A 26,564-nucleotide genomic window follows, 5' to 3' on the forward strand; every position below is an offset into this window, starting at 1 on the left:
CTAAAATTGATGAAATAAATACTTGCGCCGGGCAGAATTGCCTCAAATTGATGAAAAAAATACTTGCGCCGGGCAGAATTTACTAAAATTGATGAAAAAAATACTTGCGCCGGGCAGAATTGCCTCAAATTGATGAAAAAAAGTACTTGCGCCGGGCAGAATTGCCTCAGATTGATAAAAAAAATACTTGCGCCGGGCAGAATTGCCTCGATACATATTTTTAAATCAATATTTATTAGAAAATTTTACGAGAATTCAATTATTTAAATTTACAAAAATAAACAATTTATTGAATAATGGAATGTTTTTTAAAATTGAATTTTCATAAAGAATTTTCTCAACAAGTTTTTAAATAATTGAATTTTCTTGACAAAATTTAATAAAATTTTTAAGAATAATTTCACTTTTTGAGAGATTTGATGAAAGTTGAATTAAAAATAATTAAAATTCTGCTAAGAATTTTATTAAAATTTTTGAAAGTAATTGAATTTTGAAGAAAAATTTTATTATTTATAAAGATAATTGAAATTTTAATGAGAAATTTTGTAAATTTTTGAACATAATTGAATTTTGGGAAAGAATTATATTACTTTTGAAAATAATTGAATTCTTGAGACCGAATTTTATTAAAATTTCTTTTTAAATAATTTAATTATTTTGCGAAATTTTATTTAAGTAGTAGACATTAAAAATAATTGAATTTTGCCAAATTTTTTTAATTTTTTAAATTTTTACGAAGAATTTTAATAAAATTATTTTGAAAAAAATTAAATTGTAACAAAGAATTTGAATTTCATCAAAATTTTTGAAAATAATTTAATTCCTTGATGAATTTTAATTAAAAATATATTGAAATTATAGACAAAGTTTTTTAAAATAATTGAATTACTTGATAAATTTTAATAACATTTTTATGAATAATTATATTTTTCGTTGAATTCTATTAAAATTGTATTGAAAATAATTTGAAAATGTCTGCGATGAGTTTTATTATTTATGAAAATAATTGAATCTCTGTAAAAAAATGTTATTTTTTATTGAATTAAAATTTTGCCAAAGAATTTAATTAAAATTTTTAAAAATAATTGAATTTTAGTTATTAAAATTTTTTAAAATTTATGTTTTTTGCTTCCTCATGAGGAAGCTTTGCATTGGTGACGATTTTCAATTTTTCAAAAGAAGGTTTTTTGGACTCATTTTCATCTAGAACATATGTATATTCAATTATGAGCAAATGTCCAGATGTATGTGTGTGTATGTCACAAAAATTGTGTACAAATTATCTCAGACAAATTTTGATGGATTGTCCTGTAATTTTGCAGGTTTATTGCAGTCATTAATACCTAAAATTTGACACAAGGATTTTTAAAAATATCTACAAAAATTTTTTTTATACAATTTTTTTAAAATTCAGAAAAAATTTTTTTTGTATTTTTTGAAATAATTTTTTTATTTGTTAATATTTTCATTAATTATTCTCAAAATTACATTCCTGACAAGAAAATGAATCGATTGATGTATACAAAGTATATATTTTATCAAAATTTATAAAATTAATAAATATTTTTCTTTTTCACAAAAAATTCAAATTTTGTATTTTTTTATTTAATTAATTTAATATTAATATTTTGAAATGATTATTCTATCATAAAATAGAAGCAATTGGCAAATAAAAGTGTAAATTTTACCAAATATTTATACAACAACTTATAAATGATTTATATAATTTTATTTTTAACAAATCTTCTGGACGAACCCTTTTGTACATAGTTTTTCAAAAGTTTGCAAAACCGCAATTTTTATATATTGAGGAAGCTAAATGGTCATGAAATGAACAACTTGTTAAAATTTCTAATTAAATTCATTTAAAATTGAAATTTTACAAAATTTTAAATTAAAACCTTTTGAAGATCATCATGAAAATTGTAAACGCAATTCTTTTAAAATTAAATTTGAAATATTTAAGTAAAATCAAATTTCAAAATCTTTTCTAGGTTTCCAGGTTGTATGGCAACCGTTTTCTTATATAGGAAAGGCTATAAAAAACAAACCATAATTTAAGTACTATTGGTAATATTTATTTAACTAGTACATATATGTACACGTCACTTTTTCATTAATTATTATATACATAAAATACTTTTCCGTAGAGACAAAAAAAAAATTTCGACTAGTTGCATTATACAGAAATTTTTCTTATTTCGCATTCGCTAATAATAATGATTGTTAACATACATTTTCTTGACAATTTACATCGTTAGAGTGAAAAAATCTATTATTCTTTTAACATGCATCCAATTTCAAGCGAATTGTATATAAAATGTAAATAAATACGTAAAAATACAATAAATAATTGCTCTTAATAAATTAAGAAACAAAAGTTTTGCCAGTTTGGATTTTTTTTTTGCAAAAAAAAGCACTTGGTGACTGGCAAGAAAAATTCTCTAATTAACAAGGAATGTGAGAGGAAGTTTCAGTTTTGCAAAAACCAAAAGTCCAATGTGCGACATCACAAAAATAAAAAACTTTTTTGAAATACTCGTAATTTTTTTTTCTTTTTCTTCTGAAGAAATTAAAAATAAGAGAGGAAAATAATTTACGTTTATTTTACTCGAATTTTTGTTTGAATTTTTGCTTAAAAATAACAGGTACCAGTGAGAGGAGGGCAAAAATGCAGAGTATTATAAAACTAGTCCATGACCATGCATCACTTGACGATGTTAATTTATGTAATGTTTGTCCGGCTTGTATTGCAACAAATGACGGTGGCGCAACACCAAAAAATGTTCCTACAAGAAATGGTATTATTGGAACACCAATCACAGGACTCGCGAGATTTATAAACCAATTTGGTAATAGCGGCGTCATCCTCAGGAATAACATGTAATTTAAAAGATTGTCATGATGCTTGGTAACAATAATCGACCATTCTTTTGCTTTTTCGGGAAAATATTTGAAGAGTAATTTTCTCCCCAATAAAGATGAGAGTAGATAGCAGAGTGTAGCTCCTAATGCGCTGCAGAAACAGACGAGGAATAATGCCAAGGGAAATGGAAAGAGAAATCCTGATAAAATCGAGAGAAATATTGATCCTGGAATTGCAAAAGTTTGCAAGCTATTTTTTTGGGAGGGGGGAGAAAAATATTTTTTTTGATAAGGAAAATATGTATAAATGCATTTTCGGTAAAAAAATTATTTAAAAATCATTTCTAATTTTATTAATTAATTTATTTTTATCTAATAAGAAAGAAAAACGAAGACATTCAGACAAAAATTCGTCCAAACTCTACAGTTCTACCATTTTTAATTTTATTAATTATTTACAGTAATTTAACATTACAATTACACATTCTCTTTATTCTCTGTTCTTATTTTGCTCTGTTCAATTTTATAGAGAACTTTTATTTACTTATTTATTATTTTTATTTAAAAAACGGATTCTTTATTTATGATGTGTTATTTATAATTTTTCTCCTTAACTCATTACTGTTCCTTATTTGTTATTATTAAAAAAAAGAAAGAAAAAGAAGGATAATAATCATATAATTTGGAGTTATAACTAAAATAAATAAGAATTTAAATTATAAATTAAAGAATTGTAAAAAAATTGAAATAAATTATTAAAATTAAAGATTTTTAATTTAAATATAAGTATTTTATAAATAAAAGAATTAAGTTAAGAATAACATACTAATAAAAGAATAGTAATCTGTTTTTTCTTTAAATAAATAAATTAACACAAATAAATAACATTAAAATTATAAACAGATTAATTAACTCCAATAGATTTTTTTGTTGGTTTTTTAGCATCAATGTACCAAATGTGTGATCAGATTAACACTATGTGTATTCACAGCAATGTAGACTTTGATATATTTAATATGTCATTAACTAAATTTAAAACGACAGTTACTTTATATTACTATCTCAAAGATAGCTTTTTCTCCTTCTTTTTGTTTATCAATTTTATAAATTATATTCTACGATTTCCTTTATATACTACAATGTAATACCCTTTAATGGTTTTCTAACCGTGGGTTTGATAATTTTGCAAATAAAAAAATAGATAATGTTAAAGAACAGAGAATAGACAAACTGAGCAATCATAGTATTAATTATTGGAAATAAAATTCAAAATCATTTCATATGAATTATCAAAATCATGAGACCCATGAATAAGCCCTAAAAATCATTAGTTAGAATTTTCAAATAATTGAATTTCACTTTTTTGAATTTTTTTTAAATCGATTTTAAATTAACCCGATATTTTTTAAAATAAAAGTTCTAGTAAATAAAAAATTCGTATATGTATATCAATGAATTAAGTTTTATTTTCTTACGTTTTAATTATATTTTGTTTATTAATTTTTATTTTTAATTTATTTTATTAATATTCTTATATTATTATAAATAAAATAATTGAGGAGTAAGTTTTCAAAACCTGATAAATCCAAATTTGGTCATTTCGAGAAGTTTAAACAAATACCAATTCTCACATAACCATTAAAATTAACTCTCAATATAGAAAACTTGTAATAAATTATTCATTTTTGAATATTTTTTCTATTTAAAAACGCTCTGTTTGTAATGATAGTCTATTGTAATAAGAGAATTTAAAGGTTTTGGCAATTTTTTTTTAATAAAAAAATAAAAATTATCAAGGTTAGGCCAAAATATGTTTTATTTAGATAGATATGTTTATTTTTAAATTATTTAATGGTTTTATTAATTGTCCAACACTATTACCAATGTTAAATCTTTCCGTTCCGAATAAACCTTGTAGATACTTAACGCTTTTCAAAATAAAATACCATAGGACCAATTATGCAAACCACTCACCGATTGCTAGACTGTATAGGGAAGCGAACTCTGTAAGCAACTCTGTAAATTTTTTCGACGATTCTGTCATGAGATTTACATCTCACTTGCGTAACTTATTATTTGTATAGCCTATCCTAGCAATAATGTTTATGTTTACTTGGCTACTTGCCACTCAACTTTTCATAGTAGATTTTAATATTTTAAATATGTGTTTATGGTATCTCAATTTTTATGAAAAATGGATTTATCAACTTTTGAAAAATTGCTCCTCAATTAATCTTCAATAAGAATAAAATTAATCAAATAAATCAAATTAATTTAAAATAAAAATTAACGAAATAAAATATAATGAATGTAATGAATCGTTGGAGTAATAGTTTAAAAGTCTTCCTGAATATGTATTTTTTATGTACCAATCTGTGATAATACTGTTATTATTAGTTCTTATAATTTTTAGTTTTAAAAAATTGATCTCTCCACCATATTTCAATTTATGAGTGAATTGTAATCTGTCATGAAAAGAATTGAAGGCATCAATAATGAAATAATTGAAGCAATCAAAATTATTGAACTGTATAGCTTTCAGCTCTAGTCGAAATATCGACATCTAAATGGAAAATAATAAGAAAAATGAAAAATAAGTTAAGTTTTCAAGTCAAAGGATACAATATGAAAGCGATGAATACTCCAGCCAGGACTTGAATATAGTACAAGTCTTTGTAACGTTCAAGAACACCTCCTAAATTTTTGGCATCTTCTATATGAAAAGGCAGTTTAATATGTTTCTTTTCTTCCCTGAAATAAAGAATTTAGTAAATAATTTTAATTTCCAATAAGAATAATTTTTATATCAATTTACTTACTCGTCCAATTCCGGGAAACTCATGTACACATAAAATAACGATGTTAATGAAACTAAAAAGATGAAACCAACTGTTAAAATGGCTCTTCGAGTGGAAACCTCATTCTCCTCTTTCGTTGACGCTGTAAACAATAAATACTAATTATATTTTTCATTCAATCTTAAACTTAAAAAAAAGCCCAAAATTTTATTCAACAAAAAATTGTAAATAGCAAATGAATTTAATTTAAATTTATTTTAAGGACCATAATGAATTTAATGTTTTAAATTTAGTTGAGGCAGTAGAATTATATTTCTCGAAAATATATCCCCTCATTTTAAAAATAACGGAAACATTCTTTTTTTTGTAACAAGTTCTTCAAGTTATTCATCTTTAAAAAGTTTGAAAATAGAACAAACGATTCTGATTGGTTCACGTGTTCGATCACCTGAGTAAAATTTCATCTCTCACCCCGCCCTTACAAAGAAAAAATATTAAAATTTAAGGTTATGTTCTACATGAAACTTACATAAAATATAATATCTACATATGAAATCTTAAAAAAACCGCAATTAAAAATATTAAAAATTCAACTGAAAGAATAACAGGAAAAGATGTAATTTACAATTTATGTAAATTTTTCTCGAATTAATGTAAACAAGGAATTTAATTGTTATTTGTATCACAGAGGTTAAGTGAGCAATTTGAAAATCAGCTGATTATCAATGAAATTCATCATTAATGAGTGTCAATGTCAAGTGATGATTTCAAGTAAATGATATATTATTTTCATCAATAAGTGAAATATGATTGAGAAATATTTTTCTCAGGTGAGAAGAGAATATAAAATTTTTAAATGTCAAAAAAATAGGAAATTTAAAAAAAATTTCTATATTAAATTTATAAAATAGAATTGGAAACTTTTTTAAATACCTGAATTTTGTTGAACTGCTTTAACACTCATCTCGACGAAGAATGAAAAAATATTTCTAATTGATAATGAATGTTCCCCCTTGATTAAAAAAATATAAGAGTTCAATTAACAATCATCACGCGATGTATGTTGATGTATGTGTCAAACTAAAAATGGAACAAAGACGTTAGTTCCTAAAAATTTTACTACATTCCAGATGTCGCCACAACTGCCGCGGGAATTTTATAATATCTTACTAAATTTGAAAATTATATCAATTTTTCAGAAATATTAAAATAAATAAAATAAATTTAATTGTTAAAATTGAAATTCATAGTTCTTTAAACAATAATTTTTTTCTTTCTACTTTTTTACTATCAATTTTAGTGGAAAAAAAATCTCCTACAATATACTATCAAACAAGCAATGCTGTGTAAAATGTTGCCTATTTTCAGGCATCACATTAATTGCGTTCATTTTTATTTACAATGTTATAATTATCCATTTATCGCCTCTACTGTCAAATAATTGCGAACAAACAGTAATTTTCGATAAAATGTTAAATTTACATTTCTAGATAAAAAAAAATACAGTAAACTAAATTAAATTTTTTTTAATTTTATAACCTTGTACTTAATTAATTAAAAATTGATTTCCAAATTATTACTGCAGTAATTAAAAAAAATATTGTTGTTTACAATTATAAAAATTATATGCCACAAAAATTTTTTTAAATTGAATAAATTAAATAAATTTATTATAATATTTTTAATTATTTTAAAATTATTAAAAATAATTTTAATTATTAAAATGAAGTCTCTGTAAAATAAAGTCGATGATTATAAGAAGGTTAACGTTAAACAATTGTTCATATTTTTAAAACTTTATTACATTGAAAAAAGACAGGAAAATTAAATAATTTTCCAATTTTTAAAGCATTTACATTAAAAACAAAAATATTTACAATAAACCGTTTTTTTTATCAAAAATTAAGTAATACATTAATATTAATAACAATTCAAAAATTATAACTAATTTATAATTATTATTTTTTAATTTTCAGTATAAATATTTATTAATAAATTAATGAAAATTAATAGTAATAAATAGTAAATAAATAAAAAAAATAGTATAAATACCAATAAATGCTAATAAATACTAATTAATAATATTAATAAATTATTATTAACAAATTAATAATAATTTTTAATAAAAGTAAGTACTAAAAAATTATTACTAATTTACAACTATTTAGTAATAATTTTTCAATGAAAATAATAATAATAATTTACAAAATAATAATAATTTACATTCAATAAACAATTATATAAATTATACAATAATTTAGACGCTTGGATGCAAATATTAACTCTCCACACTCGAAATGAAAGAGAATAAGGAATATTGAGTATGTTTTGGAAGATTATAATTTTTACTCGGTGAATTCATTTTAAATCGCAATTTAATGACAAAATTCATCAATCAGTGCAAAAATTCGTAAAATCTATTTTAAATTTCCTTTTAATTATACATATATTAGAATTTATTTATTATTCTTCATATATTAGAATTTACATAATTTAAACATTATTTTTATTAATTTCCTTAAACTGTATAAAACAATGTTTTTCTTACATATAATTAATTAATTACTATTATTTTAATTTAAAAAAATTATTCTTTAAAGAATTTATTTAAACAAAAATTGTTTAAAAAATAATTTTTTTCCCATTTAATTTCTATATTTATATGAAAAATATACATTTTTTAAAATTAAAAAGAAATTTTCTTTAGACGATGATTTATATCGTTTTTTAAAATATTTTGTATTAATTTAACTTATTAATTATAAATTAATTTTTGTTTAATGAAATCATAATTATCATAATTATATAGTAAAAATGTTACAATTTTTTCTTATATAATAGATAAAACAAAAAGGAGCATTGAGCAAACTATTTCAGTCGTGATATTATAGGCTTTTTAATTTTATGCACTTATATTAATTATTTCTTTAGTTTAAAGAAATTTTTTTTCGAAATTAGTACAAATTGCAAAAATTAAAAATGTATTTTGTCTTAAAAAAATTAATACAACAAAGTTAACGCAACGTTAAATATTATAATTTAAAAGAATTTTTTAAAAATAATTAAGTAAATAAATAAATTTATTAGTAAATCAATTAAGTAAATAGTTAATTAGTTACTTAATTAATTAGTTGGATAATTAATTAGTTAACTCATTGGTTAATTAATAAGTTAATTAAGTTAGTTAATTAATTAGTTGATTAGTTGGTTAATTAATTAGATAATTAGTTACTTAATTAATTAGGTAATTAGTTAAGTTAGTTGTTAATTAATTAGTTAATTAATCAATAGACTAAAGAAAAGAAATTTTATTCATAAATTATTAATTGAAATTTAAAAAGATTTTTTTTTGTACAAACCGTCACTCTAATTTTTAAAAAAATTGGACACGCAAACATTTAAAAAAAAAATATTTTACACACAAAAGCAAAGCCTATAATTTTTAAATTAAGAAACCTTATTTTAAAAGAAACCTTTTTTTATTGCTTTTTTCTTTTTACTGTAAAACCACTCAAAGTGAAAAATACTCTTTTGTCAAAATATTCACAACTATAGAATTATTTTTATGCATTAAATATTCCTCTATTTCAAAATATATCGCATCAAAAAAAAAAAAAAAAAAAAAAACTATATTTAGTTTTGCAGAAAAAATTAATTTCCTTTTTTTTGATTATATATAATATTACATATTATTAATAATACTGTAAGGTACCGGGGAATATTAATGCGTAATTTAACGTGAACATAAATTCTACATACTCCCCATATTTTTGCAATAACGTGAAAGAGAAAAACTTGCAAAATTTACATTTTAAAATATATTAATTCATTTTTATGTGAAACAATTATTTTTTCCATTCGAAACATGTAGAAGATATTGGAAAATAATAGTAATTGAGTCTTTGAATAGTGAAATGGTCGCGCGGTACATTCGTTGAAAAACATGCGTCACTAGTTCATGGATCGATTCCTGCCGTATGGAATTTTTTTCCCCCGGTTTATTCTTAAATTAAAAAAATTCTAATTCAATAAATACTGAAACGATTTTTCTGTTATTATTAAAATTAAGAAATTTTATAGGTTATGTTTCTTATGTTTCAAGTGGAAATTGAAAAAAATGGATAAACTTTCAATTCAAATGAAGTCTGAAGGCTTCCAGTAGTATATTTAAAATATCACTAAAAATTATTTTTCAAATGTTGAAAATTAAAAACGAATTCTTTATTATAAACATTATAAAGTAAAACGATCGTGAACATAACCTCTAATTTTTTGTTTCTTAGGTTCCTTTCTTTATAGCATTTTATTCTGTTTGCGGTTTTTTTTCTGCAAACGCATATTGGCTGTTCTTCCGGTGTGACGGAATTTTGAAAAATCGTGTCATTTCTGTCAAAATGTTTTTAGTTCATGACAAACATTCGTACGCCACGAACTAAGAATATTTGATAGAAATGACACGACTTCTCAAAATTCTGTCAAACCGAAAGGACAGCATATATATGCATTTGGGTGTACCATTCAAAGACTCAAAGTATTCAAATTCTATAAAATTTAAATCAATCATTAAAAATTGTTATATTTTTACTCTATTTCAAGAGATATCTTATTTTTCACCACTCTACACCCATCGCATATATGCTGTACTTCCGGTCTATGACGGAATTTTGAAAAGTCGTGTCATTTCTATCAAATATTCAAAATTCGTGACGTACGAATATTTATTCAAATGTCATGAACTAACAAAATTTTGACAGAAATGACACGACTTTTCAAAATTCCGTCATAGATTGGAAGGACAGCATACTTGCGTTTGAGTGTACTTTTCTTTCTCTCTCTCTCTCCCTCTCTAAGCAGTAAACTGATGGAACAAATAAGAGGAGGGCACACGAATCGGTACCAATCGTGTATTTCCGGTACTTTCCTTGACAACGTAATAATCGCGACCGTTAATATTAAATCTTTTCGCGTCACGATGATCTTGTACCGCTTGATAAAATGGCGGTGGACTTTGATGGAATTTATAACGTGGCGAATTAGGTGGACTGTAAGCTGGCAATGATGATTCGTCAACTTTAACTTTTTGCTTGAATGGAATGCAACATGAGTCCTTGTTGCAGCAGCAGAATCGCATAATAACGTAAAATATACCCTCGAGAACAAAAAGTACACTGGCCACCGAATAACCATAGCCAATTACTTTAAACAAAAGTAAAATATCATTGACCTGTAGACGTTTCTCTTTTGTCGGTAAATTTGGTGGACAATAATTCACCGTCGGTACGTCTGCTTTCTTCAAATATTTCACTAATCCATTTTCCACAATGCGTATAAGTCTGAAAAAAGAAAAATGAAATTGTAAAGAAAAATATATGCAGATAATAGATTCGCAAAAAATCGTTCGCGAACGTGATGCATGAGATAGAAAAGAATACAAAAATATATCTCCGTCCTTTTTAACTCAAGCTTTTGCGTTCGCGAAGCAGTTGTGCTTAGGTCTTTAATGAGACAATAGTAGTTAATAAGATAGCGGTCAAGCACGACTTGTAAGCAATAAATTCTTTTGATATACTTCCAGAGTATCTCTATATACAGTGGCGTACGGACAATGTTAGTCGATTTTTATTCCTACGCCACTGTTATTACTCTTCATTATTCATATAGCTTCATTTTCATGCGAAAATAACTTATGTAGGTTATGTTTACCACACTCCCACAAGGCAAAAACCAAAAACTTTCACTTCCGCGCGTAAATTTCTAGGTTAAAAATACCATGTTATGTAAGAAAAAAATTCTAGCAATCAAAAAGTCAACAATAATATAATAGTTATAAATAAATATAATAAATACTCTTTGTTCATAATTGCCAAAATAGAAGAATTCTTCGGAAAACCAAAAGCCGTTTCGATGAAGTAAAGAGGTTTCGGCACTGCGATGTACGTGCAACGTTTACCCTCAACAATTCCTTTCCTCGTTTTGTTTTTATAGTCGTCGTAAACTATCATTTTTGCCAGTTGCATTTCCGTCAAGAATCCCCTTTCTAGAAGAATATTAATAAATTACAAAATATTAAAAACAATTCAACAATAAATTTTCATAAACTTTATTTCACGATTACTTACTTGACTTTCGAATACGTTTCAGCATGTCTATACCAAATAGACCGTACTCAGTGCTGTACTCTCCATATCTCCACTCGGCTGCCCTCTTCAAACTGTTGAACGCGCCAAAATTCTGGAAGAAACAAAAAAAAGGGTGAGTTCCGTGAGTGCGAGTGAGAGAAAAGTACAGCATCTCTGTCTATCGCGAGACTTGCCGATCTCGCGCGAACTGACTCTCTAGAAAGTGGGCGTGTCTTTGAGATCAGTATAAATACTTGGGACTTGTAACGAATCGGTCAGTTTGCAGCGGACCGCACAGTGGACAGCGCTCGGGAGTAGTGAATTATTAGTTTATTTATTTATGGTACAAGGTAAACAAAATTTAAATACTTACGTTTTCTATCGCACTCTCAACTGTGCGACCTTTCATGGCGAACCAGTTGTAGCCATAAGCGACATCGTCAAGTGAATGTATACCCAGAGTATAGTACGATAGAGTCAGAAAAGCCGTGAGATTTGCAGTGTAGAATGCCGAGAAAATTGTCACAAATATCCACCAGGATGCAAAAACCAGTCTTGTACAATCTAAAATATAATATTTGTCACATATTTCACTGTAGAATGAATATTAGTAAAATATTTAAGGCAGTAGTCTCCTTTATAGGCTTAAAAAAATTGACTTTTTTTTGTCTTAAATCTATTCCAAAACTATCGAAAAATATGTCTTTAAAATTTTTGACAATGCAAGAATTTTGCAGACAACATCGATGCTGAGCGCATAACGCGGGAGAACCGGCGCGCATCATTTTCGAGCAAGGAAGCTCGCGCAGCTCGACTATCAGAAAGCCTCCGCCAAAATGAGTTCTTCGAAGAAGAGGAAGGATTGCTATATGGCCCAGGAATAGCTGATCTGATTAACATTTAATTTGTGTAAGTATCCAAAAAGTTATATTTTTTTGGACTCCAGAAAAATCGTTATAACAGAAGAATTTTAATATTTTTTAATAATAAAAATTATTTTTTTAAGCTGAAATATAGTAGAATATCACCTAAAAATTTCGTTTACCGCAATCATTTCCTTCCCTTTCAAAAAAATTGCTCAAAAAACTCTTTTTTCGGCTTCTAAAGGAGACTACTGCCTTAATGAAATTAGAAAAATATTTATCATAAGAGAAAAATTAAATCGTGTTTTTATGCAACTCTAACCTCCATGAGGGGCTTTTGTTGTTCCTTGTTTCAGTAGAGAACCGTAGGCGAACCACATGCAACGTGGGAACGAGTACCTCCACATTTCGTCATCTTTTGCATACAAATTTCTAAAAAAAAAGAAACAATTATTATTTTTACCCACTAACTATAACTACTTTTTTTTACCTACTAACTATAACTATACTTATTTTAAGCTACTAAAATAATAATTATTATATTGTCATTAGTATTATTTTTAATCTAATGTATTTTTTCAGTCACAATCCCGAGTTTCCAATATATGGCAACAATGGTTGTTTATGTGAAGATTCAAAAGGAATATTTAGTATTCCTGCAGCAAATTTAAGAAATTTATTTTGAACACGTTCAATTCTGATTATGTGGAAGACATAAAAAGGAGACCAGATTATACATGCATATTCAATTATTGATCAGACAAGCGTCAAGTATAATATTCTAATTGTTGCAAGACCACGAAATACTGAAGCACATCTGATTATAAACCCCGAAGATTTTGAGGTCCTTAAAACAATAATTTTAGTAACGTGATCATTACTTAAAGATTACTGGTGAACAATACACCTAAATCATGCACCCTAGTTACTCTCTCCAAGTTCTAACCAAATAGTGTAATTATATTATAAATTAACAGGCCTATATAAACGAATACCCACATAGCACAATAGTATGAGGTAAGGTTATGTTGAGTACTAATCGTAAGGCACATAAGGTTACACAATATTGCTGCGGTAGACCTGAGGTGAACTAAAAACTTCCGCCATGGAGGTAAGGTTACATGTTAGGGTGTGGTGAGTATATATGATAAGGCCATGGTAACCTTACACGTTAAGGTTAAGGTAACCTTACACGTTAATGTTGATGTAACCTTACACGTTAAGGTTGAGGTAACGTTACATGTTAAGGTTGAGGTAAGGTTACATGTCAAGGTTGAGGTAAGGTAATTATTAAGTTGTAAGGTTGAGGTAAGGCTAAGGTAAGGTTGTGATAAATTTACCAGTTATGGAAAATATTGAAAAAATAATTAATAAATAAATATTCAATTAAAAAGTTAGTTTGTTGCTCCTCTCTATTTTGGAAACCTGACATGAAGCAGAAAATTTTGAAAACAAATTTGGGGGGACTGGGATTTGAACCCGGGATCGACGCGCATAAACCTATCATTCTAACTAACTGAGCTAAGTAGAGAACTGGTAGAAGGAAAATTAATATTGCCTTTAAGGAGTTAATCATCTTCTTGGTTCACCTTAAAGGCAACATTAATTTTCCTTCTGCCAGTTCTCTACTTAGCTCAGTTAGTTAGAATGATAGGTTTATGCGCGTCGATCCCGGGTTCGAATCCCAGTCCCCCCAAATTTGTTTTCAAAATTTTCTGCTTCATGTCAGGTTTCCAAAATAGAGAAGAGCAACAAACTAACTTTTTAATTGAATATTTATTTATTAATTATTTTTTTAATATTTTCCATAACTGGTAAATTTATCACAACCTTACCTTAACCTTACCTCAACCTTACAACTTAATAATTACCTTACCTCAACCTTGACATGTAACCTTACCTCAACCTTAACATGTAACGTTACCTCAACCTTAACGTGTAAGGTTACATCAACCTTAACGTGTAAGGTTACCTTAACCTTAACGTGTAAGGTTACCATGGCCTTATCATATATACTCACCACACCCTAACATGTAACCTTACCTCCATGGCGGAAGTTTTTAGTTCACCTCAGGTCTACCGCAGCAATATTGTGTAACCTTATGTGCCTTACGATTAGTACTCAACATAACCTTACCTCATACTATGGTGCTATGTGGGTATAATTTATTAATGCATATAGTATAATACATAAACTCCCTTAAATAAAGGATTATGACCCAAAATTAATAACATCACTGCGATAATTAAAAAATCGAAAAATATCTTATCATTATAAATTTTGTTAATTTTTGTTGTTAGCAAGTTAAAATTTTGTGTTTCTGAATTTTATAATAAAACAAAAAAAATACCTTAGCTGAATGGTAACCCAAGCCGTAGGTCCAATAACGAAAATGGCTGCCAGAATTGAATACCAAACGTCAGGTGTATAAGGAGCAAACAATCCTGCTCCTGTCGATGATTCAGCAGGTCTTCTTAATAAAAATGTCATTTCATTTTCATCCAGTGATACACTGTAATTCATGAAATCCTTGACTTTTGTCATTACCGGCAAAAATGCAACTGCCATGTCCACTTCCTGTTTTTATAAAAGAAAAAAATACACTTCATAAAATACTTTAATATTAATATATTGTGGGGGATTATTGGAAAATTATTATTAATTAATAAAGTACAAATAAATTTTAAAAAAGGTCTGAAAAACAAACCTAAAAATTAATTTATATTTATTAATTATAATAAAAGGCATAAACATGTAAAATAAAATTTGATATTACAAAAGAATATAAAATAAATAATTTAATTTTTTTTTCTAAATAAAAAGAAGAAATATTTTATGTCACACGTGGCTGAAAAAAATATTTTATTACATAAAAAAAATCAATACAAAATTATGTTTGTTACTTATTATTTATATAAACAATAGGTCATGAGAAAAAAAAACCATTTTAGAATATCGATTTCTTGGAAATTTTTCTGTTTTTTTCTCCAACAATAAATAAATAAAGTATTTTTCCAGTATTAAATACCTAAATAATTGGAAAATCAATTTTTAAACCTTTATTTATATTAAAAAAAATTATTTAAAAATCACTTTAAAAAATTATATAAAAATCATTAAAAAAAATTTTTTTGACTGTATTTAAAAACAAAATTTTTGACTTTCTCACATTTCTTGCTAACATTCCCACGATGCCAGATTCTTGATTTCCGAGAATTTGTTCTTTTGGCATAACAAATGTAAAATTAAAATTCAATTTTGACGTTAACATTTCTAAAATTGTAAAAGCGTAACCTTCGCCACGAAATGATCCATTACTATAAACTTCAAAATTTGAATACGGTGGATCCTGTGAAGAAAAATTAGGAGAACAAATTTTTAAAGAGTCTTAAAAAATTGAGGAAGAAATTCTTCTGCATTTATGTGAATTTATTTCCATAAGTTTTTGTTAATAATAGTCAGCAAAAGCAATAATTGTGTATTGTAATCAAATTCATTAGTACTACATTAATAGCAAAGTTTTTTTTTAAATTGAAAGTATTAGCAAAACTTTATAATGAAGTAATTTAGAAATTAATATAAAACTTCTAAATGAAAGAATCAGAATAAAATACCAAAATTTAAATGAAAAATTTGTTAATAAATAATATATTAAAGCCACTTACGACCCATGACGTAATCCGAATGGTCTCAGGCACTTTCCTCGCCATTTTCAATTTTTTCTTCTTATATTTTGTATTCAAAGAAATAAAAATTTCCACCTTTCTTCAATATATTTTACATTTTTGTCACAATACTTTTATTTTACGTTTTCGCTTTTATTTTAATTAGATAACAACTTTTTTTTTCTTTTTTTTTAAGATGTCACATTACACTATTCACAAAAAATCTTCTAATATAGAAAAATTCTAGTTCACATTTTCGTTTCTTCACTCGCTTCATTTTTTTCATTATCTTTATTGTTTTTTTCATATACCCATTATAATCCTAATTTCAAAAAAAAAAAATGAAAACAATTAAATAAACAAATTAAATAGAAATTTAATAAAATAGAAGACAGAAAAATGGAAAAATTCAAAAATTACAAAGAAAATGATTAATAGAAAAATTAATAAAAATTGCAGGGCAAATAGAGAGATAAAAAGTAGTTTTGGAAGTAATAAAGTTAAGAATAAATAATCGGAAATGTGTATTTTTTTAATTTAAATTATTCAATTGTTCCTTAAAATTTAAATTTCAAAATTTTTTTTTTTTTGGAAAAAATATTCCAAACGGAGTGCACTAATTTTTCTTCTTTTAAAAATATTGAATAACGTCGAAAAATGACATTTAAATGAATTTTTTGCTAAAATATCCCATTATTTAAATGAAAATCCCAAACTTCTATCCCACTTACTTAGTTTTGAAATTTTAGTCAAATAAATTATTTTTTACAATTATTTAAAAAAAACGCGGTTTTAATTAATTTTTTTTGTCAAATTAAAATAATTGCAGGTACTTTAAAAAAAAATTTTATAATTTTTTTTTAATTTTTCTTTTTTTTTTTGCACAAAAAATTTGGAGAATGCGCAACGCGAACTTTACTAGTTAAACTCCAAAATGAATATGTGTTCTTCGGGGCAAAAAAAGTGACAATAAAGAGATCCAAAGAAGGGTAAAATGGGGAAGGAGGGGGGGCTCTGTGGGTGGTGATGTACCCCTAGGTTAATTCCAAGGGTGGTGACGAGATGTCAGCCAAATCAATACTGACACTTGCAAACACATTTTTTTATCCTTTATTTCCTCATACCTTTAGAGAATATAAGCATGTGTCGAATGTGTGCCCCACAACATAATTTTATTGTCACATGTTTACATGTATATTTGTTCATGGCACTTACGAACCAATAATTCCCACTTTTTTTTCTTTTTCCCTCTACACACGTATATTGAAATTTTATTTTCATTTGTTTATATGTATATGTATATGTGTAAACAGAAAAAAGTTTCGTCACCTCAATACACCTTTCAAAATCCATCGAATCAATTACTTTGGTCAAATAGTCAAGAAAAAGTACAGTGCTCCTCCTCCCCCTTCTCACCTCAGTCACTTCCCCTAAAAAAAAAACTTTTCCCATTTTCATTAAATAAAAAATGAATATTTCAGTATTTTCACCTATAGAGTGTGGCAGGCATTTTTTTTAATAAGAAAAATTTTCAGGTTCAACTGAAAATTGAATTTTTTTCTATGTAATTTCCGGGGTTTTTTTTTTCAATTGAAGAGCTTAACAATTTTTATTTGTATAATTTGAATTTAAAGTCCTGTTGAATGTAACTGTCGGACTTAATTTACTATTAAAAAAAAAAAAAAAAAAAAAAAAAAAAAAAAATGAGGAGAAAAGAAGTTGGCAAGGAAGAAAATGAAGAATAAGAAGGAGGAAAGAAAGAAGAACAGAAAGACAAAGAATAACGTTAAAAAAGAAAAAATATTAAGAAAAGTACAATTATAATTGAAAATACAATCAAAAAATATTTTATTTCATACAAATATAATTGTGTTTTAAATAAAAGTATATTTATCTCAGACAGTACTAAATTATTTATTTGTACCAAACAAAAAATTTGTTTTACACAAATAAAATATTTTCTATCCTAAATAAAATAAAAAAAAACAAAAAAGTTTAAAAAAATTTTAAATAGATTTTTAAATACACTTAAAAAATTAAAAAAATAAAAAACCAAATAAAATTTATATGCAAAATAAATAAAAAAAAACTTTTTTAACTTTTCAATTAAAATTAGAAAATTGATTAATCTTTAAGTCATAATATTAAAAAACTACTTAATTTTTTATGTAAAATTAAAAAACTAACTAATAATTACTTCAAGTAAAATAGAATAATTAATTTTTCAAATTGAAAAATGTATTAATGTTTTGAATAAAAATTAAAATATTACTTTTTAAAACTTTTTAAAATTAAAATTGAATAATTAATTACTTATGCTTGAATTAAAATCAAAAATTCACTCAATCTTTTTAATTAAAATTCTTATGGAAAATTACTTTCAACTTAAAAATGAATAATTAACCAATTAATTAAATTAAAATTAAATAATTTACTAATAACTTAAAATAAATTTAAGAAATTAATTACTTACTTTAATTTAAATGGAAAAGTTTTATTTATTTATTTAAACATAATATTTAATTTTATTTGATTTTCAAATTGAAACTGAAAAGTTATTCAATTTTTTTAAATTAAAATTGAAAAATTAAATAATTTTTGAAAAGTAAAAAAATGTTATTATAATTGTTATTCAAAAAATTAAAAAAAAAAAAAACATTGATATACACTCTGTGTAGGTAAATACTTTTTTTCTGGAATTTTATAAGTGGATCTAAATCGTAAATGTACCCCCTATAAATTGAACTCTATTTATCTTTAGTGTCTATAATTTACTATCATAAAAACTGACACTAATGATATTATCTACCTCGTAATACATTGCAGTCAAATTGAAACTATTATTTCAAAACAATTGAAATACACGCCTTCATGCCCCTTGAAAATATTAAAAAATATAAAACAAAAAAAAAATTAATAAAATATAAAAAATAAGTAATAAAATAAAGTCGAAATTTTGCTTCATATAATTAAAATATTTAAAAAATAAGAATAATTAGCAAAATATGAAAAATTTAATGTTAATTTCCTATATTTTATTTACACTGGATACAATTTTAATATTTAAAAAAAATTTTTGCTTTTATTCTTTCTAATTTTTTATGTTTGTTTAAAATTTTTTTAAAGGTGAATTATGCAAAAATTTTTTCTATGTAAAACTTTTTTCTTTTATAATTAATATTTATCGGTAAATATTTTACAGTAAAATTTTATTATTTTTTATAAAAAATTTTTTTAAGTGAATCTTATTTTTTTTATATAGGTCATGAAAAATCGCATTTTATGTATAAAATTTTTACCAGTAAAATTATTATTTTATAGGGGAACATAGTCTAGGTCGGCCACCTTTTTGACTTTTGTTTATAACTTTTTTTTAAAAATGAATTTGGACAATTGAAGTATATGGTTGGAAAGTCCTGTTTAATAGGAACATTTTTTCTGTACAAAGTAAATTGACAGGTTTAAAAATGAAAAAGTTATAAAGATTTAAAAAAAAAAAAATTTGTAGTCCAGGTTGGCCATTACAGTCAAGGTCGGCCATGTTTAAAATTCAAAGGGCATTAATCGTTAAAAAATAAAATAACATGTTTGGAGTTACGGAAAATTGATTCTTTATTGTTTACAGTTTGTAACTTAATGAAATAACAAAATAATAACAATAAACAATATAAAAAAAAAAATATAAATAAAAAAAAGTTTTGCACTAAAATATTAATAAAATTAAATAAAAATATTAATAAGATGATCAATTATATTATGAGTTATACAGAATTGCAGTTTTTGCAAATGAAGTAGCTCGTCCTCATCTTTGCGCATTTTAAACACATAGTGGCCGACCTTGACAGTAAGTAACATTACCGAATTGTTGTAACCATAAAGAAATACGTTTCGGGATTCGATTTTTTACTTTGTTTTCCTTTCAACCATGAGTCCCACAAATTTTCTGCATACTTGCCTTGACGATTCAATTTGTTTTTTATCTTTTATTAATGGTTTTTCACATTATGCACAAAACTTTTTTTGAGCTTTTTTTGTACCGACGTTACAGAAAACACAATTTTCGATTTTCCGAAAATGTAATTGAACAAAAAGTTAGGTTTCACTAAGACAAGCTTCGACAAAAATGCGCGTAGGTGGCGCTAGTGAACTTGACAAAAAAACGCGAGTGGCCTACCTAGACAGTAGGCCAACCTTGACTACATTCCCCTACGTAAAATTGGAGTAAGTATCGTTTAGACACAAAAAAAAGAAAAAAAATATTTGCTTCTTTCTATTTATATAAAAAAAAAAAAATTTGTTAAATTATTTTTTTTTAAATTTTTTGTTATATTTGTAAAATTTTTAGTCTTGTTCAATATTAAATTTTTTTTTTGACAATAAAATCATTTTATTTGTAAAATTTGTACAGTATAAAATTATTTTAAATGAAATTGTTTGATTGTAAAACTTATTTTAAAATTTCTAAAGTAAAATTATTTTACAATAAAAATTTTAAAGTAAAAATTTTAAAAAATTTTACAATAACATTTGTAAAGAAAAAATGATTAAATATCGAATTTTGTAGAGTCAAAATTATTTTATATCTTCAATATTTCTAAAGTAAAATTAATTCAGTATTTTTGACTATATATAATTTTTTTTTAATTTTATAAATATTCTTTTTAAGTAAATGTAATCATTTTATACATTTTTCTTTTGACGTTATAATGCAATTATTATAATTTCATTTTTTTCTGTTCTTACTTTCGATCAATTTTTATTATACCATTTTTTTATGATTATTTTTTCAAAATAAATTTTTTTTAAAAAGGTCAAAAAAAATGCTGAAAATTATTATAAAGAAATAAATTGATTGAAAGGGGGAGAAAAAATGATTCATATTTTATTACTTAGTGAAGTAAATTTATAATCCACGTAGACGTTTATCAAAAATTAAAAAAAATTATATATAGATAAATGTGATATTTATTATTGTAAGCGTTTTTTTTACATGTTGACTATATATATCAAAAATTGACATATATATGTAAATACACTAAAACTCGTATCATTTTATTAATAGACTTTAAATTTCATTTATCTTACTTTTTATATCAAACATGTTTCTTGAAAAGATAGCAAACATTTAAATAGTTTCAAATTAAAACCCACCTCCCCCCAAAAATCTATTTATATAATTTTAATTAATTTATTAATTAATTAACTATCAAAATAATATTAAAAAAATAATTTTAAAAAAAACTTTTTCAAATTTTTAATAAATGAATATTATTAAATTTTTAATAAATTTTAGGGTATACATTAAAAATGATTCTGAAATAATTTCAAATAAATCAAAAATATATATACATTTAACATAAAGCTTTAAATAAAATATAAACATAAATTTAAAGACAAATATTCAATAAATTAGAAAATAAATTTAATAAAAATGTTTAAATATATATAAATTAAAACTTTAAATATTAGAAATTTTAATACGCATATATAGTAATTTAAATTATATTGTTAAAATTTTAATCCTATAGGGGTTATTTTAAATTCAAAATAACGGTTTTTTTTTAAAATAATAACCCCTCCTTTGCCTCCCTCCTGTAAGGTATTCGCCATTTTTTCTGCTGATAGTAGCAAATTGACCCCTCTTTCAAAAAAACATTACGATTTTTCAAATAGCCTTTGATTTTTATTATTTGAAGTTAATATTAATATGTTAATTAAACTTGAAATATTTATAATATTAAATACTTGAAATGAATATTAAAATTATTGAAATTAATTTCAACAATGTTATAAGGAATATAAAGAAGGTTAATTTCTAAAGTTAAAATATTGATATTTAATTTTATAATAATTTATTCATAAATGAAAATTTAGGAAAAGAAAGAATTTTTTTCCAAATATATAAGAATATATTTATATGAAATATTATATAATGTTATATATACAGCTTTATGTTATTATGTATATATACAGTAAAGTAAAACACCGGACATACTTAATAAAGTATAACTATAAGGGTCAGTAAATATTATTATATAACACATTTTATTTGATAGATAAAAGTCATTACCAAAATTTTGATCACTGATAATAAATGTGATATATTTTTATATTTTATCATGAAGATCAAAATTTACGTCAATGAATCCATTAGATTGGAAAATAATCATTTTTTAAAATCTATTTTGCATATATGAAATTTTAATTATATGTAAACATATAGTGCATTATAATACAATATTATAATACAATACAGTACGATATAATATAATATAATATAATATAATATAATATAATAATATAATATAATATAATATAATATATATAATATAATATAATATAATATAATATAATATAATATAATATAATATAATATAATATAATATAATATAATATAATATAATATAATATAATATAATATAATATATATAATATAATATAATATAATATAATATAATATAATATAATTATAATATAATATAATATAATATTGTGATCAAATGTCCTTCCGAAAGACCCAGTTAGTGTGAAGAAATATTCAATTTCTTTTATAATCCTTTGGCCTAGAAACCTCCTTTCTGTACACTGTCCAATATTTTTGATTTTCACTCGAAGGGTATGTTACACTTTTTAGTGCTACCCTCCCCCCGTTCGGAATGTTTCAATAGCAAATCGATAATAAAAAATTATATAACTGTATTCTATCCAATATATGACTTTATTTAATAAATACAATCCATTTATTTCACTTTTTACAATACTTTCTTTAATCGTCGACAATATAGTAACAATATACATATTTTTTTAAAATTTTTTAAAAAATTTTTATTTTAAACTTTTTGAAACTTTAAAATTGTACACTCTTTTAAATTTAAAAAAAAATTTTTAATTTTGAACCGTTTCAAATTTGAAATTTTTTTTAAATATTTAAACCTTTTTCAAATTTAAAAAAAAAATTTTAATTTTTAAACCTTTTTAAATTTAAAAATTAAAAATTTTAAACCTTTGTAAATTTTTTAATAAATTTTAAAATTTTTTAAATTTTCATGTTTTTTTCCCTTACTTCTATTTAAAGTATCACATTATATACATTTTACTATTTTTAACAGTATTGAATAATATCTCTTATTTTACAACTTTGTACGCAACATTTATGATCATTGCTTTCAATGGAACTTATCTGATCTGTATAAGTACTATTATCCCTGCAAAGTTGGGAAAGAAATTCTGAAAGAAACTTGTTACATAATCTAGTACCATTGTCAATGTATAATGTTAATGATGAGGTGAAAAATACTGCGAATAGTACAAATACTAGAAGTAAATGTGATCTTTGGAAATTCATCTGCAAAAGAAAGGAGAAAAATTACAATTAATATTGAAATTTAATATTATTTAAAAATTTTGTTTTTTTTTAACATTTTGCCCCATGCTGGGGCAAAATTATGTTCATGGGCAAACATTCTATTTCTAGCCTAACTAAAACAAATTCCTGATAGGTGTTAAGTAGTAGATAAGTTAAAGTATACGTAAACAAGTAATTTAGTTAATAAAAGATCTGTGTTTATTTAACAAAAGCTTTAGAACAGTTATAAAGTTAATAAATTAAAATTTGAAAAAAAAATAATTTTTTTTTGGTTTATTTTACGTGAACGATCTTGTTTTTTGACAGAATACTTGCCTAATGTTAAATAAATAATTTTTAAACAAATAAACCCAAAAAAACGAAAAATGTAAAAAACATTTTTAACAACATGTAAAAATACATTTAACATTTCGCCTCACCCATTATTATTTAACATTTAGCCCCAGGGTGCGTTTTTGGCTTTAACAACAGATATAAAAAATCTGACTAAAGATATTTAGCAAATACCTTTAGGCATCTCTTCAGGGGACCCAAATAAGGACCTAAAAAAATCTCGATGAGAATAAATTCAAAAAATATACTTAAAAGTTGATATTTTCTTTTACGAAAAAATTTTGCAAAAGTAGGGTGAAAACAAAATTTAAATATGGATACCACAAAAATGAACAGAATGTCACATAACTCCGGACATTTATTTAGAGTGATAATACCCTTATATAATTAAAATTGCAATGCTCTAACTCTAACTATTTATATATATATATATATATATATATATATATATATATATATATATATATATATTCATTTTAAAAGTTTAGTTTTCATTTCAAATCAAAAGTTTTTTTTAAATTTTATCCGCGTTGGCAAGAAGAAAAAAAAGCATCATTATTGTGGATTATATAAAAACTGCGCGCGACGGTAACGCTATCCCCACTCCTACTAACTGATGAGCGCGCAATTCTGATATTCATAAATTCAGGGGCAGTCAATAAATTACGTATAAGTATTTTTTTAAATTTTAACCCCCCTTCCCCTCTTATAAGAAATTTTACATACATTAGAAATACTTCATTATAAAATCACTATAATTTTAATATTATGATTATTATTCTTATTGTTATTATTATTATTACTATTATTATTATTATCATTAATATTATTATTATCATTAATATCTTTATTATTAGTAAGGTAAATAAAAACGAATTCATTCAGACCAAATGTTATTTTATATATTTCTCCAACGTTTCGAAATCTCAACGATTTCCTCTTCAGGGAGTTGATGTTGTGATTTGATAGCTGACACAAGTTAAATTTTATTTAATTTTACTTGTTTGTCCACGTTTAATTTAATTTATTTGCTTGTGTGTTTATATTATTATTTATTTATTATTTTTTAATGTCTTGTGTGATAATAATGTTTTGTCTATTCATGGATTTTATTTTTTGTGATTTTTGTGAATGGATTTTTTCTTTGTTGTTGTTATTATTGACTCAAATTCCTATTGTTTTCCAACGTTTTTGGATTTTACGTAATAATTGACAAATTTTATTTTTGCTTTTATGACGATTTTTATATTTTTATGACGATTTGAAAAAGATGATGTAAAAACAATATCACTGATTTATTTCGACTCCCTGAAGAGGAAATCGTTGAGATTTCGAAACGTTGGAGAAATATATAAAATAACATTTGGTCCGAATGAATTCGTTTTTATTTACCTTACAAATAACTGCTCGGACGTAAAAGATTGATAATTAATCTTTATTATTATTATTATTATTATTATTATTATTATTATTATTATAATCATTATTATTTATTTTTTTTTGTCATAATTAATATTAATTGTTTGTTAAATACGAAAAGTGTTTTAATATTGTAAATGTACCTTTATAATGTGAAATTTAGAAAATTAGTTCTCTTATAATTTTTTTTTGTCGTAAAACTGGTTACTCTTCTAATTGTTATTTTGTCTTTGATCGGAAAAAGGAAACCGGTATTTGATTAAATACTCTGACAAGATTGCATTTATTTACTTAGTTTGATAACTTAAGAATACTAATATATAAAAGTCAGGTGAGAAAAAAAGAATTATACGCAATGTTAATAAATTTTTTCGAAATGTATAATAACATCGCAAACATTCTAGAAACATTTTAAATTATATTAGAATTTCTAATTCATATATATACATATATATATATATATTGTTTAAATTTCTAAAGAAAAATAATTTGAATATTAAAAATTATTTATGTAAATTTTATTGAAATTAGAGAGTGGTCGGTACAACATTATTTTTTTTTATTACATTGTATTTCTTCAGATGGTTTATTATTTACTTTCGAAAATATTCTAGAGAAATATTATCCAGGATGTAAATTATACAAAAATTTAAAAAAAAAATTAAATTGAATGTATAAATAAATTTATAATATAATTAATTATTATATATTGCTATTATTATTATTAATTATCCATTAATTAACTAATATTATAATATATTAACTAATATCAATTAGTTTAATTAATTTAAAATTAATTATTTAATAATATAATTCGCATAGTAATTAATATTATAATTAACTAATAATATCTATTCCATTAATTAACTAATAACTTTATTTATTTTAATTTAAAACATAAATTTAAATTTTTTAGCGCGCTTGAGACGAGAGAAGCGTCACTAAATTTTGGAGTACTGCGCGCGCAAAATTTAAGGAGTGGGGATATCGCTACGTGATTGGTTATTAGCATCGCTATCAATAAATTTTACATTTATAATATTCATATATTATTATTTTTATATATTTATATTTATTTTTGCAGTATTTACATTTTATTTTTTTAACAGTATTCAATGATTTCGGAATAATAACA

General features: G+C 23.8%; 2 protein-coding genes across 3 annotated transcripts; both read right to left on the reverse strand.

Moving 5' to 3' along the window:
- Nucleotides 1-2,056: 2,056 nt before the first annotated feature.
- On the reverse strand, nucleotides 2,057-6,745 carry LOC122499737 (transmembrane protein 41 homolog). The gene is made up of 4 exons (XM_043608218.1): nucleotides 6,597-6,745; nucleotides 5,685-5,805; nucleotides 5,488-5,616; nucleotides 2,057-3,115 (listed from the first exon to the last, which is right to left on the reverse strand). The coding sequence occupies exons 1-4, from the start codon at nucleotides 6,625-6,627 to the stop codon at nucleotides 2,608-2,610; spliced, it is 789 nt and encodes a 262-aa protein (XP_043464153.1). The 5' UTR covers nucleotides 6,628-6,745; the 3' UTR covers nucleotides 2,057-2,607.
- A 3,720-nt stretch (nucleotides 6,746-10,465) lies between these two features.
- On the reverse strand, nucleotides 10,466-16,460 carry LOC122499736 (glutamate receptor U1). 2 transcript variants are annotated; one of them, XM_043608216.1, is made up of 8 exons: nucleotides 16,312-16,460; nucleotides 15,816-15,995; nucleotides 14,997-15,223; nucleotides 12,968-13,077; nucleotides 12,156-12,346; nucleotides 11,783-11,894; nucleotides 11,511-11,700; nucleotides 10,466-10,996 (listed from the first exon to the last, which is right to left on the reverse strand). In XM_043608216.1, the coding sequence occupies exons 1-8, from the start codon at nucleotides 16,354-16,356 to the stop codon at nucleotides 10,510-10,512; spliced, it is 1,542 nt and encodes a 513-aa protein (XP_043464151.1). In that variant the 5' UTR covers nucleotides 16,357-16,460; the 3' UTR covers nucleotides 10,466-10,509. The 2 variants fall into 2 exon arrangements, with proteins under 2 accessions (XP_043464151.1, XP_043464152.1); XM_043608217.1 differs by lacking the exon at nucleotides 15,816-15,995.
- Nucleotides 16,461-26,564: the final 10,104 nt, after the last annotated feature.

The sequence above is a fragment of the Leptopilina heterotoma genome, unplaced genomic scaffold (assembly GCF_015476425.1).
Source record: "Leptopilina heterotoma isolate Lh14 unplaced genomic scaffold, ASM1547642v1 Lhet_174, whole genome shotgun sequence".
Taxonomy (NCBI): Eukaryota; Metazoa; Arthropoda; class Insecta; order Hymenoptera; family Figitidae; genus Leptopilina; species Leptopilina heterotoma.

What these genes read in the sequence shown, in the direction of transcription:
- LOC122499737 (XM_043608218.1), bottom strand. Translation starts at nt 6,627, where the DNA reads ATGAGTGTTAAAGCAGTTCAACAAAATTCAG. An exon ending in AGCAGTTCAACAAAATTCAG is followed by an intron (nt 5,806 to 6,596) that starts GTATTTAAAAAA and finishes TATTGTTTACAG; the next exon opens with CGTCAACGAAAGAGGAGAAT. An exon ending in GTATTCATCGCTTTCATATT is followed by an intron (nt 3,116 to 5,487) that starts GTATCCTTTGAC and finishes CCAAAAAAATAG; the next exon opens with CTTGCAAACTTTTGCAATTC.
- LOC122499736 (XM_043608216.1), bottom strand. Translation starts at nt 16,356, where the DNA reads ATGGCGAGGAAAGTGCCTGAGACCATTCGGATTACGTCATGGGTC. An exon ending in TTCGGATTACGTCATGGGTC is followed by an intron (nt 15,996 to 16,311) that starts GTAAGTGGCTTT and finishes TTTTCTTCACAG; the next exon opens with GATCCACCGTATTCAAATTT. An exon ending in AACAAAAGCCCCTCATGGAG is followed by an intron (nt 12,347 to 12,967) that starts GTTAGAGTTGCA and finishes ATTATATTTTAG; the next exon opens with ATTGTACAAGACTGGTTTTT.